This window comes from Elephantulus edwardii, unplaced genomic scaffold, assembly GCF_000299155.1.
Source record: "Elephantulus edwardii isolate Elephantulus edwardi_28Jun2011 unplaced genomic scaffold, EleEdw1.0 scaffold00015, whole genome shotgun sequence".
NCBI classification, from domain to species: Eukaryota; Metazoa; Chordata; class Mammalia; order Macroscelidea; family Macroscelididae; genus Elephantulus; species Elephantulus edwardii.
The window spans coordinates 673,636-696,386 of NW_006399765.1; the positions used below are offsets into that span (position 1 = coordinate 673,636).

The 22,751-nt window shown below is 38.1% G+C and overlaps 1 protein-coding gene across 1 annotated transcript in view; it reads left to right on the forward strand.

The window, feature by feature from the left end:
* Positions 1–22,751, forward strand: part of ACACA (acetyl-CoA carboxylase alpha) — a 277,380-nt gene that overhangs the window by 12,593 nt on the left and 242,036 nt on the right. The window contains exons 2-3 of the mRNA XM_006881383.1: positions 9,788–9,834; positions 13,244–13,496. Coding sequence (XP_006881445.1) covers positions 13,270–13,496 — 227 coding nt within the window. The 5' untranslated portion in view covers positions 9,788–9,834; positions 13,244–13,269. The remainder of the gene's footprint in view (positions 1–9,787; positions 9,835–13,243; positions 13,497–22,751) is intronic.

Sequence of the window (22,751 nt, forward strand, 5' to 3'; positions counted from 1 at the left end):
TTGGACAAGAACAAACTGGGAGGCGGGTAGAGAGAATAGTGCAACAATGAATGAGTGGAAGCCCAAAATTTCTGTAAATGTTTATGAAAATTAATAAAATATAATTATAGAAAAAAAAAACAAAAAAACCCAAACAGAATGAAAGCTTTTATCTTTCATAAACTGCTCTTATCATTCTTTATTTTGCTTTTATTATTAAGAAACGTCTCTATCAGATAGGGACTTTTTTCAGAGACTTCAGTTCTCGGGGGAAACAGAGAAATCAAGCTCTAGTTCATACCATTTCAAATATAGAAAAAGAATTTTACCCTGTTTTGGTTGTGTTTTTTTGTTGCTATGTGCCATTGAGTTGGGATCAACTCATACCTAACCATCTAGCATGTTTGCAGAGGCTATAACAGAAATACCACAATTTTATTAGCAGTAAAATTTTATTCTCTTAGAATTCCGTACTCATTGCTATCTAGTTGGAATGGATTGATTGATTGCTGATTCTCTAGCATGTTTTGGAGACTTTTGGAAGTTTTGGAGATCACACTTGAGGAGATAGTCCATCATCTCCTGAGCATCAGGTGGGTTTAATTTTTCACTGCCTTTGTAACAGTACAGCTCTCTGCTGACATCTCCACCAGACCTTCTTCTTATTGTTTAAAATTCAAAGTACAAGACATTGGTTCTAGGGCAAGGCTAGCTCCCTCTCTGTTTTGGAAGAAAGTCCTTGTTTTCTTCAGCATCTGTAGGCCCAGCCTTTCTTGAGGATCTCCACAGGTTTTTGGAAGGCTGTAAATCACATCAGGCACACAGTAGATTTCCCATCCTTCTGCTGTGGAGCCATTGTTGTTAGGTGCCATTGACTCCAAAGTGACTCACAGCTGAGCCTCTAGAGAATTTTCAGAGGCAGTAAATCGCACAGGAGGAGACTGCTCATCTTTCTTCCAAGAAACATCTATCTAGTGGATGCGAATCACTTTGGGTTGGCAGCACAACTTCTTACCCACTAGGCACCAGCGCATCCTCATAGAGCCACTGGTACATTGATACTGCCTACAGCACAGCCCCCTCTGGACTCTGCCACCAGAGCTCCCAAGTGAAAAGTTAACCGCATGGAATCTGTTTGGCTTAAGGTTTAAAGAGGATCAAGGTAGCAGTCTTAATAGGTCCTCTGGTGGTCCAGTATGTTAGGACTTTTTAAGAATGTGAATGCTGTCAAAACAGCTATGAGATACCATCTCACCCCAGTAAGAATAACAAAATTTAATAGAACGGCTTTGTTCACAATAGCAATGAGTTGGAAACAACCTAAGTGCCCATCAACAACAGAGAAGCTGTAGTATATTCACACAATGGAATACTATGCTGCATTGAAAAACAAGGAACTCATGCAATATTCTTTAAAATGGGTGACCCTGGAGGACATTATGCTGAGTGAAGTATCTCAGTCACAAAGGGACAAATACTGCATAGTGCGACTATTGTAAAATCGGACTGACCTCGGGGCTTGGGGGGAGACTGAGAAAGATGGGATAAATAATGTATACTGCACTGAAACAGATAAGGGAGAAAACTGTTTAAAAGGGATATGTGATTATGTATTTTTGTCATGATGGGAGTCCAGAACGAAGGCTGCACAGTGGAGTGGACCTGGGGGAGGGATTGTAAAACAATGAAAGAATTTTTCTTATACTTTTCAAAGAGAAGAATGTACTCGGGGGGAGGGATGAAAAATGCAACAATGAATGAGTGGAAATCCAAAAGTGTCTGTAAATTTTCATTAAAATTAATTAAAAAATGATTAAAAAAAAAACAATGTGAATGCTGTTCCATATTTTGCTTCCATTCTATCAGGATCCATTTATTCCTGATCAAGAATAACTAACATGTTTTTCTAAACTACTGATAAAAGTCAGAAAATGTTTTTCATACTTTTAACTCTCCAGAGTATAGAAAATAAGAGTCAAACAAGGAAGTGGGTAATTCCTGTAACAATTCCCAGAGGAACCCAGAATCATTTTAATGTTGAGTATTCATGAGCAATATGAAACATAATTGAATTTTTGAGAATAATATGGAGTGAACAGAATAGGGTCTGGGCATTAGGAAAGTTAGTTTTGTTTGTGTTTAGTTGCCTTTGTTTTAGATGCTACCATTGTCTGAAATGGTGGTTTCTGCATTGCCAGGGGTGTCTTGGTGTCACCTTTTTAAAATTTTTTTTTTTTAATTTCCCTTGTTGTCTACTGTCAAATCAGATCTGACTGGCATAGGAGATTTCCCCTCCTCCTGCAGAGAATCTGGTGGATTCAAACCACGCGTCTTAGGTATTGTAGCATACCTTCTTGCCACTAGGCCACCTTGGTGTCACCTTTTTGTAATAAAGTGATTATATGGTATTTGTCCTTCTATGACTACTTATTTGACTCAGCATGATGTCTTTCACTTTCAGCTATGGTATAATACACTTTGGAAGCTCATTATTTTAATGTTTATATAGTGTTCTGTGATATCTGTGTCCCATATTTTATTTATCTGTTATTGGACACTTAAGTTGTTTTCCTCTTTTTGCTATTGTGAATAGTGCTACAGTGAATGTTTTGTAGTGTGCATATGTCTGATTAAAGGAGTTCTAGTGGCCTAGTTGCAAGAAGCTACACTGCAATTCCAAAGGCATGTGTATCGAGACCACCAGCTGTTCCACTGGAGAAGGCTGGGCAATCTCCTCCCCTGTGATTAAATGCCTCTGAAAACACGCTGGAGGGTCAGCTGTGGGCTAGGTCTGACTCTACGATACACAACAACAACTGACAATGTCTGATTATGTCTTTACTATTACCTCTCTTGGGTATATACTTAACACCATCCTTGCCTCTAAAGAGCACCCTGGTTGCACTTCCTCCACGAAACTTGTTCTTTAGCCTTGAGGTATTCCGTATTCTTTCCCAGCACCACAATGCAAAGACATCAATTCTTCTGTCTTCCTTATTCTATTTCTTGTCCAGCTTTCAGATGCATAAGAAGTAATTGGGTTCGGGAATTGTACAACAATGATTTTTTTACTTTTTCCCAAAGAGAAAAGCAAACTGGGAGGGGCAGGGAGGAACATGTGTAACAATGAAAGAATGGAAATCCAGGTTCTTTATAAACTTTCATTAAAATCTCAATTTAAAAAAAAGGAGTAATTCAAAAGACCAAGGCTTGGATCAGGTACACTTTAGTCTTTAAACTAATATCCTTGCTCTTTAGTACTTTGGAGAGGTGCCTGACAGCAGGTTTTCCCAGGCAAAATGTCTTTTGATTTCTTGACTGATCTTGTCATGAGTGTTGATTCTGGAGTCAAATAAAATTAAATTATTGACAACTTTAATCTTTTCTCCATCTGTCATGATGTGGCCTATTAGTCCAATGGTGAGCATTTCATTTTATTGTTATTGAGATGTATGTAATCCATATTGAAGGCTGTAGTCTTTGAAGACTGCAGCAAGTGTATCAAGTCATCTTCACTTTTGGAAAGAGTTTCTAAATCTGGTTTTTATAAGAATTTGAAGTTCTGTGCACAAAGTTCACCTTGAATGCAGATGGCATTGGATTTTCCAAGTATAAAAAAGTTAACTGCTGAGGGAGCTCTAGTGGCCTAGCAAGAGCTGTGCTGCAATCCATGCTCTGCTGGAGAAGGAGAGGCAATCGCTTCCTGGTCCAGTCGGATCTGATTCAGCAGTACACAACAACACCATCACCACCACCACCACCAAATCACTGCTGTTGTTTCGGAAGCCACTTACAAGTGACCCTCCAATGGGTTTTGTATGCTGTACCTCTCAGGGGAGGACATTGCCTATATTTTCCAACAGAGAAAGAGTTCTATGAAGTTCGTTATGTAATGAATAGATAGAGAAGTGTGGTATATTCACACGATGGAATACTATGCAGTACTGAAAAAGAAGGAACTCATAAAATATACAAAATGGTGACCCCATAGGACATTATGCTGAATGAAATATCTCAGTCACAAAAGGACAAATACTGCATAATGCCACTGTTATAAAATGGGACTGACATCAGGGTTGGGGAGAACTAAGAAAAGAGCGATAAATAATGTATACAACATTGAAACAGATGAAGGAGAGAACATTATTTTCTTTTTTAAAAAAATTTATTATTAATTTCAATGAAAATTTACAGAGACTTTGGATTTCCATGCATTCATTGTTGCACTTTTCTCCCCTCCCAACTCTCCCCCCCTAGTACACTACCCTCTTGGAAAAGTAAAAGAAAATTTTTTTCATTGTTTTACAAACCCTCTCCCAGGTCCACTCCACTATGAAGCCTTCGCTCTGTACTCTTGTCAGGACAAAAATACCTAATCACATATCCCTTTTAAACAGTTTTCTCCCTCATCTGTTTCAATGCAGTATATATTATTGAACCCGTCTTTCTCACTCTCCCCCATGTCAGTCCTGTTTTACAACAGTGGCACCATGCAGTATTTGTCCTTTTGTGACTGAGATACTTCACTCAGCATATGTCCTCCAGGGTCACCCATTTTAAATAATATTGCATGAGTTCCTTGTTTTTCAATGCAGCATAGTATTCCATTGTGTGAATATACTACAGCTTCTCTGTTGTTGATGGGCACTTAGGTTGTTTCCAACTCGTTGCTATTGTGAACAAAGCCGCCATGAACATGGGTGTGCATATATCTGCTTGGATGCCGGTTATGGTCTCTTTGGGGTATATTCCCAGTAGTGGAATTGCTGGGTCAAATGGTATCTCTATTTGCCACTTTTTGAGAAAGCGCCACACCACCTTCCACAGTGGTTGCACCATTTTACCCTCCCACCAACAGTCAATAAGGGTTCCAGTTTCGCCACAGCCTTGCCAGCATTTGTTGCTTGCTGTTCTGTTAAATTTTGTTATTCTTACTGGGGTGAGATGATATCTCATAGTTGTTTGAATTTGCATCTCTCTTAGACCTAGGGATTTTGAACATTTCTTCATGTGCTTGTTGGCCATCTAAATGTCTTCTTTGGCGAAGTGTCTGTTCATATCCTGTGCCCATTTTTCTATTGGATTATTTACCTTTTTCTTGTTGTGGTGCTCAAGTATTTTGTAAATTCTGGCTATTATCTGATATGTCATTACCAAATACTTTTTCCCAGTCTGTGGCTTGCCTTTTTACTCTGGAGAAGTTTTTGGATGTGCATAGGGATTTGATTCTTAGAAGATCCCATTCATCTATTTTATCTTCTCCTGGTTGTAGGTAGGAGAGAACTTTTTAAACGTAATATATGATTAGGTATTATTTACATGATAACAGTCCAGAATAAGAGCTGCATACTAAAGTGGACTGAGGGGAGATTGTATAACAATGAAAGAATTTTATTTTTTTTTTAAAGAGAAAAGCGAAGGGGGTGGGGGGCGGGGCAAGGAGGAAAATGTACAAAAATGAATGAAATCCAAGTTCTCTTTAAACTTTTATTAAAATTTCAATCAAAAAAAAGAATTTGAAATTTTGGTCCACATTTTTCTTCTCTTTTAGCCAGGATCTATTTAATAATGAGTGTTTTATTGAAATCCTCAGTAATGGTTACTGAGTCATCGTCCATTTCTTCTGTTCTCGTGGTACAAGAAACGGTTCAGACCTGAAGTCTGTTTGCTTCTCCCAGTCCTAGAAGACTTCTCCTAGGTCTCTTTTAGCTCCATTCAAGTGGAAGCCAATAGTTTGTTTGCATACTTTTATTGTTATTGTTGGATATCATTGAATTGGAACCGATCCATAGCTGACCCTCTTGCGATTTTAGAGGCAGTAAATCTCACCATAGGAGGTTACCCATCTTTCTGCCAAGGAGCAGCTCGTAGATTCAAACCACATGCCTTTGGGATTGCAGCACAGCTTCTTACCACTAGGCTACCAGAGCTCCCTCTTTATTATAATTGCTCTTTATGATAATAAAGGTGTCTATTATAATTGCTCTAGTGGCTAGTGTATAGAGAGTTGTACTGCTAACTTGAAGCTGCTGTCCCTGGCGGTTCAAATCCTCCAGTAGCTCCATAGGAGAACGATGTCCAATTTTCTCTCCCATGATTTACAGCCTCAGAAAACCCATCAGAAGGTTGACTATGAATCAGTTCCTAGTTGAGATTAGGTATTATAATTAGACAGCCCTGGTGGCATCGTCTGTAGAGAGTTTTCCTACTAACCTAAAGGTCATGTCTTTGAATGTAGTGTGAATCTACTAGCCATTCTGTTGGAGAAAAATGGGTAGTCTCCTCCCCTGAGAGTTACAGCTTACAAAACCCACTGGAGGGTTACCTGTGAGTGGTTTCCGAAATAACAGTAGTGATTTGTTGTTGTTGTTTTTGTTATTGTGTACTGCCAAATCGGATCAGACTGGCCCAGGAGGAGATTGCCCCTCCTTCTCTAGCAGAGCATCTGATGGATTTGAACCATGCGCCTTTGGTATTGCAGCACAGCTTCTTGACACAAGACCACTAGAGCTCCCTCAGCAGTGTTTTTTTTTTTTAATACTTCAAAATCCAGTGCCATCTGCGTTCAAGGTGAACATTTTAACTAGAGGAAGCTGCTCTAGAAGTGTAGTATGTAGCACGTTGTGCTGCTAATCAAAAGATAGCACATCCTTAGTGGTTCAAATTCTCCAGTGGCACTGAAGAAGGATGGGGTTTCTCCTGTCTCCTTCCACTGTCACTTCATGACTCAGAAATCTGATGGAGGGTCGTTATGAATTGGAACTAATTTGATGGTAGTGAATTTGAATTTTTGTACATAGAACTAAATGTGGCTAAAGGATTTAGTGTTTCCTAAGCACGGTGGTCTTTGTCCTTGGCTCTAGAGAAATATCCCCTGAGGTAGTGGGGTATGCTGTGGTCTGGGACTTCCTGGCTGCATCTGAAGAGGATTTGCACGGGTAAGTAGGGCCTCACACCAAAATAGGACTCACCTGAGAACTGAAGTAAAGGAGCCTCAAACCCAAATCAAACCTTCTGTCATTGAGTTGATTCTTAGAGAGCCTATAGTAAATCTCCTCTTAAAGTGTTAAATGTCTAAACCTTTATGCAATCAGAAACACTCATCTTTCTCTAGTGAAGCAGTTGGTAGGTTCAAACTGCTGAACTTTTTGTTAGCAGTTGAATTAATAAATCACAGCACCAAAAGGGTTTCTGAACAAATCTCAGGAGGCATTACATAGTTTATCATACAGGGCTGGCCAGTAAAAACCCCAAACAACTGAGGTTCCGAGAACTTCCAGATAGGTAAATAGGATGGGGTGGTGATGGAGCACAGTAACTGCTGATAGATGCCTTCCTAGATCTTACCTCTGCATCTCTTACTATAGTAAAACTAGTTGTTGTAAGTATAATATCTTCAGTGAGTTCTGTGAGTTGTTCCATCAAATAAATGAATGTTAGTCAGTGTCCACTTAATTTGTAAGGTCTGGCTTTCCCCTAGGGGGCTAGGGACAGAGAGCACGAGCGAGCTGTACAGGTTGTTGATACGTGCCATCCACTCAATTGTATAGTGACTCTGCACAGCAACCCTATAAAACAGATCTGCTCCTTGCCCTATCCTGTCCTCATGATTCTGGTATGCTTAATCCTACTGCTACATTCTCTGTGTCAGTCCATCCTGTTGAGAGGTTTCATCTCTTTTCCTCACATAATGTGTTTTTCTAAGGCCCGGCTCCTCCTAACAATGTGCCCACAGTATGTGAGATGCAGTTTCACCATCCTTGCCTCTAAGAAGCATGCTGCTTGTACAGACTTGTTTGTTCCTTTGGCATACCATGGGATATTCAGCATTCTTCTCTAACACCACGGTTCTACAACATCAGTTCTTCTTCTGTTACTTTCATTGTCCAACTTTCTGATGCATAGGAATCAATTGAAAATACCATGAATTGCATGGGGCACACACTTTAGTCTTTAAACTGACAACATTGCTAGTTTCAAAAATGGAGAAGTAGAAAAGCAGGGATCTCCACTTTCTGGGATAGGCTTTATGCTAGTTCTTAAAGCTGTCATCTTACTGGTTAAAAAAAATTATAAAACAGTGTTTACCCTTATAAAGTTCAGTGTAATCTTAACATTTTCTGTTGTTTCATTTGAGTAATGTTGCTTGTGACCCAGTAAAATTGATTTCCTAGCATCATGCTGTTTGGTAAGGCAAAGTTTTCAGAAACACTGGTCTTGGGCAGGGAGCTCTGGTGTCCTAGTGATAAGGAATTGTGCTGCCAATTGAAAGGTATGCAATTTGAATCCCATACTGCAGGTGGGAGCAAGATGGTCAGTCTCCTCCTGTGCAATTAACTGCCTCCGAAAACCCACTGGAGGGTCAGCTGTGGGTGGGTTTGGACTCTATGGTACACAGCAAGAATACATTATAGGAAGTTCTTGTGGAATCTGTGAAAGGTTGCACTGCTAATTCAAAGGCCACACTTCTCTGGCTGTTCAGATCCTCCAGCTGCTATTCAGGAGGCAGATGAGCAGTCTCCTTCCATGTGATTTACAGCCTCAGAAACCCAGTGGAGGGTCAGCTGTGAGTCATTTGACTTGGCAATCAGTGAGTGAGCATATTATTTATAAAACGCTTTCATATATTGGCAATCAGTGAGTGCGCATATTATTTATAAAACGCTTTCATATAGTCTTAGCCCTCAGTAGTTTGCGGAATTATATGTTACTACAGCTTTTTTTTTTAAAAAAAAATAGAGGAGAGAGCTCAGAGATATTAGGTGACTTATTCGATTTTGTACTGCTGTTTAGCAGAATTAAGAGCTTTGACCCTCATCCGATTAGTTTTGACTCCTGTCTTGAACCTTTGGTTATTTTAGATGTAAATAACTTTCTCTTTCCTTTTCTCACCTTTCCCTCCCAGCACAATTATAGAGAATAACTCCAAATCAGACTAAGTAAATCTTCAATCCCTATTTCTAGCCATTATCATTTGAGATCCATTCTTAAGATCTTGTTTTGGATCTCCTTATCTGTGTAATAGGTTCAGATCTATTGTTCATACAGTCGCTATGAGTCCTATTCAACTCCACAGCACCTAACAACAACATCAACAACTACCAGTGGTTCTCAAATCTGGATTTGCATCCATTGCAGTCAACTGTGGAATTTATCCAAATTCAAATCCCTGGATATCTATTCTGATATGGTAGATCTGGGTTGGAATTCAATCATATTTATTGTAAAAAGCATCATAGGTGCCTCTTATAATCAATGATGAGAGAATTTCTACCATAGATAACATTAGGTTCAGAAGGAAACCTAAAGGGTTTAAAGAGTAGCTAGCAACACTGTTTAATACTGGGGCCTCTGTCTTCACACCGGCTCGGAATTTTGCCTGATAGAGCGACTTGGATACTGGGGCCTCTGTCTTCACACTGGCTCGGAATTTTGCCTGATAGAGCAACTTGGAAACATAAGCAAAGAGCTTGACTGAGTTGTGTAGAATCTAGTGGTTCTCTTCTCCCATTGCCTCCTTTTTGATGGAAGTTTGGAATGTTTTCATTAAGTATGCAATTGGAAAAGGCACTGTGTGAAATGGTAAGCCTGGGCTGTTGTTTACTACTTTCATATAATGTTTTTGATTTACAGAATTGAACAAATTATAACAAATGACTGAACCTCATCCTTCAAGCTAGTTAACAGATTTGATCAGAAATTTTGAGTATTATGAATTTTGTCCTATACTGAGACAAACAGGAATTGATTAAAGTTTTAATTTCTTAAAAAAAGAAAACTTCAAATCCTTTTCTCTTTCTCTCTTTAGTTCTTTTTGGAGGTGGATATCTGCTCAGACAGTAAGAATTATACGAGGTCAGTTAAAAAAATGCTTCTTCTCGTTTGCAGTGTTTTAAAATACTTATGTTCATGTGCTAGAATATTAAAAATATAGATTTTACTTTAAAAGTTGCCTTCCACAAAAGCATATGGGAAGATTTTGGGTGGAGAAGCTGAAATGACAGGGAGTCAGTGACAACAGTAATGTTTTACTCTCACCACTCTTTTTTTGTTTGGTTGGTTTTTGGTTTTTTTTTTTATTATTATTAACTCTTCACTCTTTAATGCAGGACTACAGTCAGTATAAATGGGAAAGGCTCAAGAGCAGTTTTTGGAATGGCTGAACAACTGCTCAGCGATTTTTGCATACATGGTTTTGTTTCTCTGGTGGGTGGTAGGCTGGTTACTGGGAATACCCTTTAGTAGGATTACTAGTTAGTTAACTAACTGCACAGGCCTTTAGCTGTGAACACTGAAATGTGAAGTTTACCTTATCAGGTTTCAACTTATTAAACTAGGCACTCTTGTTTCCTTTTTCTGTTTTTGTTTCCTTATCATGAAAGGAAAAAGTTTCTCTTTTCACAATACTTTTTTTTTAAATGGTTATCTAAATTCATTCAGTCTGTGAGCTAGAATCTGCACCTGAAGGCCTTATTTTTCTTCTGAAAAGGCAGCCATTATTTCTGTTTTAGTTAAGATAGAATTTTATTTTTTGTGGATTTACCATTATTTTTAGACTTTACAATTCAGTGCTTTAAAGTATGAAAAGTAATAGCCTTTTTGCTAGTGTTCTTAAGAACAGTGAATCTCCAAACTTTTCTCTCCTTCCTTTGTGTGTTTTTCTTTTTGTCTGTCTTGGGTTTTTTTGTTCTTTTATTTTCTTTTATGCTTCTAGAACTGAACTTTTTAAAAAATTGTTTTATAAAAATTGGATTTTTTTTAAAAAAAATATTCCAATGGAGAACTGTGTGGTCAGTTGAGATGTAACATTTTCCCCATTTTATGATACTTTTATATCATAAAATGGGATTTTAGTTTTAAAAAGAAATCTTGCTTTATTCCAGCTCTGTTTTAAGAAATGCATATAGATTTGTTTGTTATTTTGAGTTGGTTGTTTAGTTTTTAAAAATATTTTTCCTAGCAATTCCTTTAGCACAGTGGTTCTCAAGCTTTAGGACTTGTTAAAAGAGAATGCTAGGCTCACCAATTATGGAGTCTACTTCAGCTGGTTTTGAGAATTTGATTTATAACAAGTTCTTAAAAGAAAAACAAATAACCCAACAAAACAAAAAGACACCCCACCACCCCTTGCCAAGCTCAAATACATTGCTGTTTAGTTGGAACTGACTCATAGTTAACCTTCCAGTAAGTTTTCAGAGATTATAAATCACATGAAAGAAAACTGCCTATTTTTCTCACTTGGAGCAGCTGGTGGATTTGAACTGCCTGCTTTTGGCTTGGCAGTGCAAGTCTTTATCCCCCACCCGAGCTCTCTAATAAGTTCTTAAGTAATGCCAGTGCTGCTCCTGGTTGTCTGGGAACCATACTTTGAGAACCATTGTTTTATCATTTGCAGATACTCTTTTGCCTCTGTAAATGAGTAAGTTCTAATTCATAAAGTACGTCAAAGTAATAATGCATGTGTCATTTTAGTATCTATGGTGTCTGTCTCCTAACATCCTTCGATTGTGGCAGAAATGAATAATTTTGTAGAGTGGTGGCTCCCAAATCTCTTTAAATCTTGATATCTTACTTGTAGGTGTCAAAGAACACTGCTTACCAACTACCTTATGTCTTATACCATGTAAACTTTATTAACACATTGCCACAAATGACGATAATACCATTGGAGGAAAAAATGTGTTTCTAAGCACGGTGGTCAATTTAAAAGTGTGAGGCAACGTGTTAATAACCTCAAAGGAAACAGACTTTACTTGTATTTATCATACACATGAAAAACTAGTTTATGTTTCAGAACACCTCAAAATCAGGATTGGGAATCATTCTTCTCTGAATTAAAGTGGTTGATGTGGTTGATCAGGCTACAAACTTTTAAATTGAATTGATGTATCAGTTTCAAAACTTTATTTAATTGAACTTAGAGAATGACAGAATAAGTACTTTCACTTAGTTTTTATTGTTGCTGTGGGCTTTGAATTATCATTTTGTCTTTATTAATAAGTTTATTAATGCTAATGTTAATCCTGACCAATATAGATACAGATAAAATAGTAATTCATTTGAGATGATACCTTTATAACTTTAATTTTAAAATTAAAATTTGGTGATAGAGTCACATTCTCTCTAGTTAAAGTTAGTCAGTCAGGGCCGAAAGTAGATAGGTTAGTTTTTGAAAGATGTAGGAGTGACATCCACTTCCAAAATACCTTGCCTCTGGAAACCCTAAGGACTTAGAGAAACGATGAAAGTTGTACAAATGTTCAAGTCTTTCATTCATAGGGTCGCTATGAGTTGTCTACGACATGATGGCACTTAACAACTTAACAACAAGGGCAAATAAGGATTTTGCTTGTTTTTGTTTTAAAAATACTCATTTGGAATTTATTTTAAAAGCATGCATTTATATCAGATTTCTAGCCTTTCAGAGTATAGTGTTTGACACCAGATGAGAGTTTACATGATTTGCACTAAACACCAAGTTCAAAGCACTGCCACTCACCTCTAATCTTTACCAGTCTGCTTTAGCCAGTACACCACCACAAGTTATCGAAGTGCAGCAAACAGCTTCCATCTACTACAAAGACCTCTCCATTGAGCTTAATTATCTCCTGGACATATAAGATTGTTAAAAAGATAGAAACAGATTATAGGTTTTTTTGAGAGAGTTACTTGGGGTAAAAGTAGTTGTCTTTTACTTTGTAGGTGTAGTTATCATGATCTTTGTTTACCTCCCTCTGGAAACAAATGGGGAGCTTTAGTGGCATAGTTCATTGAGCTGCACTGAAGACCCAAAAGATGTGCCTCTCTGGCTATTTGAACCTACTAGTAACTCCAAGAGAGAAAGATGGTCATTCTTTTCCTGTGTGGCATACAGCCTTTGAAAACCTCCTTGAGGGGTAAATGATTTTCATTCTCTCTTCATGGCAATGAATGAGTGTGAAAGTGATGAAAAACAAGGATCTTGAAGTAGGATAGCAAAGAAAACTAGTTCTCAAACTCTTAAAATAAGCAAGAGTCCTCCCTTCCTTTCTTTCAGGGGCTAACTGTGGCATATTAAGTCCAAATGAGTTAGTTGTTCTCATGTCAAAAACAAAGGCCCTGAAGTAACATAACCAAGAAAGCTAGTTTTCAAACACTACCTTACCTGAAGGTAACATGCTTGGTGTAATCTAAAAGAGTTGCCTGTCTTCGGGTAGATTGTTATTCATAACCCTCTTTCCTCATTTATTCATTTATTCTCTGTTTTTTGTTTGTTTGTTTATAGCTCTGAGAGCTCATTTTGAAAGAATAATGGATGAATCTTCTCCCATGGCCAAATCGCTGGAGCTGAACCAGCACTCCCGATTCATAATTGGTTCTGTGTCTGAAGATAACTCAGAGGATGAGATCAGCAACCTGGTGAAGTTGGACTTACTGGAAGAGAAGGAGGGTTCCCTGTCGCCAGCTTCTGTCAGCTCAGATACTCTCTCCGATTTGGGGATCTCTAGCCTACAAGATGGCTTGGCTTTACACATGAGGTAAGAGAAGTTTAGTCATTTAATTATTTAGCACCTCTATAGGAGAGCTCTGGTGACTTGGTCTATAGAGAGTTTTGCGGCTAATCCAAAGGCATCTCTGTCTAGTGATTCAAATCCACCAGTGACTCCTTGGGAAAAAGATGGATAGTCTCCTCTCATTGCCATTTACAGCCTCGGAAATTCAATGGAGGGTTGCTGTGAGTTGGAACCTACTTGACAGCAGTTTGTCTGAGTTTTGAGTTATTGGTTTGGTTGATGTTCTGAAAAGAACAAGAAGCATTTTCACTAAAAGTACTCCATCTATTCCTGGATTAGTGGTCTTAAAAATCTAAGTGGGAAATGAGTCTTGCTTAGAGTGAAGGTTTTGAAACTTGTTTTCTTAAATGTTGTTCTCAACTTTTTCCTGCTCTTCTTAGCTACTTTTAAGATTTGAAAGTTTAGTGGAAAAATTTCAGTCTCCATATTACTTTAAGTGAACTGTAGCTTTGGATTATGCTGCCAGTTCAGAGACAGAGGAACGTGGCTGGAATCTACCAACAGCTTTGTGGGAGAAAGATAGGTAATCTCATCTCATGTGATTTACTGCCTCTGAAAACCCGCTGGAGGGTCAGCTGTGAGTCTATTCTGACTTGACAGTACGTGACAAATAATAACAGCATATTCTTTTATTATCTTTCCCCCTCTTTGTGTGTATAGTTTTTTTATTGTGATTTTTATGAAAATTGACAGAAAAATTATACATTGTTCATTGTTGCACATTTTTCCTCTCTCCCCTTCACCCTTCTCCAGTCCACTTGCAATGCACCTCTTCTTCTGGACTTTTGTCATACATATAATGCTTAATCATATATTCCTTTTAAACAGCTCTTTCCTTCATCTGTTCCAATGCAGTGTTCATTTTTTGTTCACTCTTTTTCTAGTTTCTCCCCAATATACCCCTTGTAAGTCCTGCTTTGTAACAGTGGTATTACATAGTATTTCACACAGTATAATGTCCTCCATGATCACCCATGTTGTGTAATGTTTTTGAGTGAGTGCTACATAGTATCCCATTATACAAATATACCATAGATTTTCTATCCATTTGTTTGTTGATGGGCACTTGAGTTGCTTCCATCTCTTTGCTATTGTAAATAACACAGCAATAAACATGTATGTGCATACATTCATTTGGGTCGTGGCTCTGATATCTTTAAGGTATATTCCCAGGAGTGGAATTACTAGATCAAATGGCATTTCTATTTCCAACTTTTTGAGAAAGCACTGGACTGCCTTCCATAGTGGTTGCACCATTTTATACTCCCACCAGCAGTGAATAAGGATTCCAATCTCTTCACAACCTCTCATTAACAACATATTACTTTTTTTTCTATATTTTATTAATTTTCATAAACATTTACAGAGATTTTGGGTTTCCATTCATTCCTTGTTGCACAACATATTACTTTTAACTAGCGTTGTTGTTCCCAGTTTGATGAGTGGTAGTTCTTTGAGGGTAGACAGAGTTGTGATAATCTTTCTTTGACTTACGTCGTCATCAGTAAATTACATTCTGTTTCTGGTAGAGCCAAACCTTCGTAAAGGATTGTGATATGAATGAGGTGTCTTCACAGTGCTCTCCTTTTTCTCTAGAAACAAGTCTCTATAATTGAAAGTACAAATAAATATTAGTGCTGGATTACTCTTTTTTATGAACATTTATTATATAATCAGTATATGAGGTACTAATCTTTAGCTATATGCTTGCATTTCTTAAATTTAAAAGTCTGTATCAGTTGTGCTTGGTTCTTTGGGTGCATCACAATCACTTGGGGAGCCTTTAAAAAGAATTAGCCCATACCCAGAGACTCAAATGCATTTGATCTTGGTTTGGCTTGGAACCAGGACATTAATATTTCTTTCTTTCAGCTGAGTCTAGCTTGTAGCCAGAGTTGAGATTATAGGTCTAGCCTAGATAAACATAAATTAGGATAGCTGTTGCTGCTGTTATTATCTTGGCACGTCTATTATTAATGGGTCATAAAGTAATTTAGCTCCTTTTTATAAACTTAAGACTATCCATAGATTCTGTCATAAATCCTAGATTGGGTCTGGTTGAGTGTAACTATCCAACCTTTATGTTTACTCTGGGGCTTTGGGATTCTGGCTTCCAAGCAATCAGGTAGCAACATATCAATACTTAACAACATTTAGCTACCAGGAAATTGAAAGAAAAGCATGTTATTGTATTTTCATATATGAACTGCCCTCACCAATACACACAAGCATATAGTGTACATAGCATGCATAGAAAATTAATGCATGGGAGCTCTGGTGGCCTAGTGGCAAGACACTACACTGCAATCCCAGAGGTACGTGGTTCAAATCCACCAGATGCTCTGTTGGAGAAGGAGGGGGCAATCTCCTCCTGTACCAGTCAGATCTGATTTGACGGTATACGTAAAAATAATACAATAAAAATAAAATTGAACAAATCTTCCTTTATATAAAAAAAAATTAATGCATGAGAGGTTGTGCTGTTTAGAAAAATGACACATTTTTTTTCTTTAAAATGTAGTAATTACGTTTTATTTTTAAAATTGCGATGAACCAGAGAAAATGTCATTAAATTTTTGTTTTGAAGAGAAAACTAAGGCCGTAGGGGGAAAAAAAACAGAAGCTCTGGTGGTAAAGACCTCCACTGCCAACCCAAAGGCATATATATGGTTCATACCTACCTGCTGCTCCACAAGAGATAGATGGGCAGTCTCCTCCCCTGTCAATATACTGCCTCTGAAAAGCCACTAACGGGTCAGCTATGAGTTGGTTATGACTTGATACTCAACATCAACAAGAGGAAAAAAATTTGCGTTCTAGGATTTAAGGTTGGCAGTGGTAAGTCTTGATTATCTAATGGTACTAGAACAGAAGTGCCACAAATGAATGGCTTTAACAAAAAAAAAAGGGGGTGTTTGGTTGTTTTTTTTTTGTTTTGTTTTGTTTTCTAAATTGTGTTTGGGTCAAAGGTGACAGACCAAATTAATTTTCCATTCAACAGTGAATGGACCTTTGTTCTTGACATAGTTGCAGAAATTTATTTTCTCAAAGTTTAAGAGACTAAAAGTCCAACTTTGGGGTACGGGCTTTTAGGGGACAGCTTTCTCTCTGGTGCCAGATGTAGAGAAAATTCATTGAAGAATCTGAGCTCTGTTTCTGGGCAATCTTCTGACATTTTCTCAGGATGCACCGTTCTCCAATCCTGTCTCATTTAATATAACAAAGACAAACCATTTCCAAAACAAGAATAAAGTTTAGAATTTTGAGGGAACTCAATTTAATCCATAGCACCGAATTATTTCAAATAGTGTTACGCAAAACCCATATGGACTGTGGCGTGAGCACCCGAAGATTTCTTTCGTGCCCTGTTATTGCAAAACTCATGCCCATGCTCATTCCTCGTGGAGAAGCCATGGAGTGAAGTGTGATAAGCAGCCTGGGAAGGAGATGTTGCCAGTTTCCACTCACTTCTCAGCCAGCTAATGTTCCAAAATAGAACAAAGTGTCTACGTTGATTTATTCCCTAAGCCACTTGTGAATTTGGTATCCTTGGAGTAATTTAGATTGAGTTAAATTCAAGGATTCATTTAATAGGAAAAAGAATTGTTTTCATCACTTTTGTCACTAGTCAGGAAAGTGGCCATTAACAATTATTTTGTCTCTTTGGCCTACTCTATAAAAAATGAGGATATTAATTAACACACTTTTTCCTTCTTTGAGCCAAAAATTGAGACTGGTTGAGTATAGGGTAAGTTCATGAAGTAACTTAATTGTTCACAAGTGATACATACTAAAGGAGCAGGCTAGTACTAAAAAGATGTTGTCTGAAACCAAATAAAGTAATTAGTGTTGCATACTGTGAGAGTTATCTCTTTTAGGACTTGCGTTTAAGTGCTAAATGAGTGGTCTAGTGAGTGATTAGAAAGTCAAGAATCCATTTTATTCCAAGGATAGAGATGACTTGCATCATGTATTTCAGTAAAGTACAAGTAAAAACCAAAGAAAGATAGACCGGTTTTTAAACTTTATGATCCAGACATTTGAAACCAGTAATCCCATTACTAGGTATTGTTGTTATATGCCATCGAGATGCTTGTTGACTCATAGCGACCTATGTACAAGAGCCCTAAACCGTGCTCTATCCTTTCCCTCTATCCTCTAGCCTATCACTGTCCCTGACACGTCTACTCCCATTACCCCAGTCGCTGAATTGATCCATCTCATTGAGGGTCTTCTCTCTTGCACTGTCCCTCTAGTCTCTCCTAACTCTCCTGGACTAGTTCCTCCATGCAACATGTCCAGAGTATGTCAGATGAAGCTTCAGAATCCTTGCCTCCAAGGAGCAGCCCAGTTTCACCTGCTCCAGGACAAACCTGTTTGTTCTCCTAGCAGCCCATGGTATATTCAATACTCTTCTCCAGCACCACAGCTCAAAGGTATCAATTCTCCTTCTGTCATCCCTAGTCACTTTCTAGCTTTCCGACACATAGCATGCAATTTTGAAGACTATGGCCCAGATCAGGAGCACCTTAGTCTCCAGCCTGACGTTGTTTCTCTTCAGTACTCTGGCAAGGTCCTTGACAGCTGACTTTCCCCAATGCAATTTATCTCTTAATTTCCTGGCTGCTGGTACCAAGAGTGTTGACTGTGGAGCCAAGCAAACTTAAACTGTTAACTATCTCAATCTCTTCACTATCCAACATGATGCTGCCAGTTGACCCAGTTGTGAGAATCTTTGTTTTCTTGATGTTGAGCTTCAATCCGTATTGAAGGTTGCAGTCCTTGACCTACTGCAGCAAGCGCTTCAGGTCTTTCTCAGTTTCAGCAAGCAAGGTTGTGTCATCTGCATAACACAGGTTGTTGATGAATCTTCCTCCAATCCTGATGCCACATTCTTCCTGGTACAGCCCAGCCTCCTGGATGATCTGTTCTGCATACAGACTGAAAAGGCATGGAGACAGAATACATCCCTGGCAGACATCCTTCCCGATTTTGAACCATGCAGTGTCTTCAAGAACTATAACTTGAAGAAATATGGACACACCTATGTTAATTATTTTTTCCAGAAGGAAAATTAATAAACTTTCTCCTAAAAATAAAAAAGGAAAATCATAAAGGTTTAATGAACACTAAAACAACAGCAGTGGAAGAAATGATAAGAAAAGCCATAAACAAAATCACATCAACCAAGCATTTTAAGACCCTAAGAAAGTAAGTGTCGGTTGGTGAAATATATAGATTTGCTTCATTGTTGTTGTTCGGTCTCCTGAGTTGAATATGACTCATAATGACCCCATCAACAGCAGATCTGAATCCTGTCTTATTCTATGCCATCCTCATCATCTCTGAAACGCTTGAGCCCATTGTTGTCATTACTGTATCAATCTATCTCATTGAAGGTCTTCCCTCTTTTACTGTCCCTCCACATTTCCAAGGTCTAGCCTCTCATAACAACATGCCCAAAGTATGTGAGACAGAACTTCACCATTCTTGCCTTCAAGGAGCATTCTGGCTGTACTTTTTCCAAAGAGGTTTCATTGTAGGCAACTCCTCTTTATTTTTATATAAGCTTAGCTAGAGGTTTATATTTGTTAACCTCATTACCAATGATTAATAGAATATTTGAGAAGACCACTAAAGATGGAATATGGACAGCTGAAATTTTGATAACTGATGTATGATTTGGTGACATAATAGAACCATCTTACTGTGTGTTGATATTGGCAATTCTATTCAGTTTACAATGTCACTTCAGGTCAGATTGTTCTATTTACTTTAAATACAGTGTCAGTTCAGATGGCTCTGTGCTGTAACTAGAGGATTGCTATGAATTCTGTCAATTAGTATACTGAATTTTTGGTTGCAGTCCATTTGGAAACAGGTTCACCCTACGTTTGAGTCTTCTACATCTTAGAGTAGTAGTATGATTTCTTTAAACCTTTAGTTTGTGATTGATTTTGTAATATTTGAAATTCCATCTGATCTTTTGTCTTAATCTTCTTAAGATATATGTTCCGAATATTGAATGGTTAACATGTTATGCTCACTTAATAAGCTTATTTAGTTAATAACATTTGAGAACAATCTGTACTTGCTGTTACTGATTACAGCAAACATACACTGAGTATTTTAACTTACAACTTCTCATTCAAAGGTATGGTTAGTACCAAAGACCAATGACCATATCATTATGTGAAAATTGGTGCTGCTTGAAAGGGAAGGATGACTACATGAAATTACGAAGTGAAATATGGGCTATGTTATTACATAGCTGCCAAACTTCTGAGAATCATGGTCCAGCGAAATTGACAACATAAATTTAATCATCATAGATCGTGTTACTTTTGCTACACACCTTAACATTCATTATTTCCAGATGTATATTGTTAATGTGAAGAACAGTTGGATTGATTTTGACTATTGTCATGATGAGAAATGGTGGATAATGAGATCGTCAGTAAGTAAAGAGTAGATGTATTGAGAGTAGCAGCCAATGAGAGGGCAGGCTATTTCATTCTCTTGTCTCGTTTCACCCAAGATTTAACATGGGAAATGAGGAAACTGATTCTGTATTATAGCTTTGCTCATATATAGGGCTATGAGAATTTTTTATGCTTTATCTTCTTAGCATTTTTCATTTAGCTTCTCTGAGCTTTCTCCCTTCCCCCAAACATTTCTCAAAACTGCCTGCTTTTAACACTTCTTCCTTATACTCTGAGGTTACCGATGCCATGGTTTCTTAGAAATGAGTAGATAGAGGACATTATAATATCTCAACTTGTACTCTTGCTCAGGACAATATTTTCTTCCCCTCTCTATTCCCCTACCCTTATTTTCCATTCAGAAAACAGGAACTGACTATGTATGTAGTTTAGTCTCTGGAGTTTATTCTAGAAACTTAACTAATTGTGCAAAGACAATTCTGAATGGTTTAAGTAGGGTATGATTAAGGCAGTTGCATGAAACAGTTCTTATTATTTCTGTTACTTCTAACATACCCTCATTCCTCACTTATCAACATAGCTGGTCTCTAATGAGTATGTTCTGGTGTCCTACTAAGTAAGGGATCATGCTGCCACCAAAGGGCAGGCAGTTCAAATCCACCATCTGCTACAGCCACTGAAAACTTGCGGGTGAGTCTGGTGTTCCTACTCCATTTCAGTGAGTTTGAATTTTCAGAGGTTCTATTCTAAAGACCTTGTTATACGAAACTCAAGGATAATGACATAATTCACAAAAATGGAAGGTTATTACACCATTACATAGTGTTAAACTACTGAGAATCATGGCTAATCACATTTGGAATGGAGTTTCTGTTGGCCTCAGAGGATGCTACGGTTGATGTCTTTACCAGTTCATATGTCTTTACCAGTTGTATGCAGGGAACCCAGTCAGAGATAACTAGTGGGAAGAAATTGTTCCTATCAACCTGAGATACTCAAGGATGACTGGAGTTTATATGCTTAGCAGGGTAACTATGCGGGTGCCCCATGAGAGGCAAGGACACCAGTCAGAGTAGTACACCTATTAATCCAGGGGCTGGTGCAGGTCTGGCATGGCATACTTTACCAGTGCATGGAAAAAATCTTTGAATGTAGAGCTGTGACTGCTCTCTCTGCCAGATAAAAAAATGGTGAAGGCCATAAAAAAACCCCAAAAAACCACCCAATACTCTCTTGTATCATTAAAATTTTTTATAAACTTTATTATTTTAGCTTTCTAATTGGAATAATTTTAGATTACATAAGAGTTGCAAATATAGTTACAGAGATTTCCTCTGTATCCTTTACTCAGCTTTCATTAATGTTTATGCCAACATGGTACTTTTATCTAGAGTTGTCAGATTTAACAAAAATATTTGGTGGCTTAGTGGTGAGGAGTTGCACCGCCAATCCAAAGGCTCACAAATCCACCACTTGCTCCACAGGAGAAAGATTGGCAGTCTCCTCTCATGTGTTTTACAGCGTCTGTAAACCTGCTGGAAGGTCAATTGTGAGTTGGTTCTGACTTAATGATACATAACAACATTGTTGTCATGTACCATAGAGTTGGAACTGACCCGTAGCTGATCCTCTCGCAGGTTTTCAGAGGCAGTTAATCACATGGGAGGAGACTGTCCATCCTTCTCCTGCGGAGCAACTGGTGGCCTCTGTGTGCCTTCGGAATTATAGCACAGCTTCTTGTCACTAGACCACCAGAGCTCCCGCATAATAACATTAGCAACAGTTAAAAATTGAGGAGCTTGGGAATACTAGAACACTTAATTATGCTCATGTAAGACCTAGACCGAGAAGCAGTTGTCTGAATAGAGTAAGAGAACACTGTATGGTTTAAAATCAAGAAAGGTGTGCATCGAGGCTGTGTCCTTTCTCCATGCCCATTTAGTCTGTTGTTGTTGTGTGCTGTCATGTTAACTACGACTCATAGTGACCCGATGAACAGTGGATCTAAACCTTGCTTTGTCCTGTGCCATCCTTATCATCTCTGATATACTTGAGCCCATTGTTTTAGTCACTGTGTCAGTCCATCTTGTTGACGATCTTCCTTCCTTATGGTGACACTAAACCTTTCCAAGCTTAATAACCTTTTCCAAGGTGTAGATCTCTCCTAACAACATGCCCAAAATATGTGAGAAAAAGCTTCATCATCCTTGTATCCAAGGGGCACCCTGGTTGCACTTTCTCCAAAACATACTTGTTCTTTTGGCAGTCCAAGTGATATTCAGTACTTTTGTGTAACAGCACAAATAGAAGGCATTGATTCTTCTGTCATTCTTCTACACTGGCCAACTTTCAGATGCATAGCAAGTAATTAAGAAGACTATGGCTTGTATCAGGTAATCTTTAAACTGACTTCAGTGCTCATTAGTACTTTGGAGAGGTCTTTGACAACAGATTTTCCCAGGATAACATTTCTTTTGATTTCTTAACTCTTGGTTCCAAGGGTGCTGATTGTGTTTCAAAGTAAAATAAAAACTTTGATGACTTCAGGCTTTTTATGAAGTTTCCTATAGGTCTATCGGTGAGAATTTTTGTTTTCTTCTTGTTGAGATATAATCTATATTGAAGGCTACTGTTGTTGTTGTTATGTGCCATCGAGTCACCTGCGCCTCATGGCAGCCCTATGTACAACAGCCCTAAACTCCGCTCTGTCCTGTGCCAATCGCACTGTCTCTGACACTCCCATCCCAATTATCCCAGTCACTGAATCAATCCACCT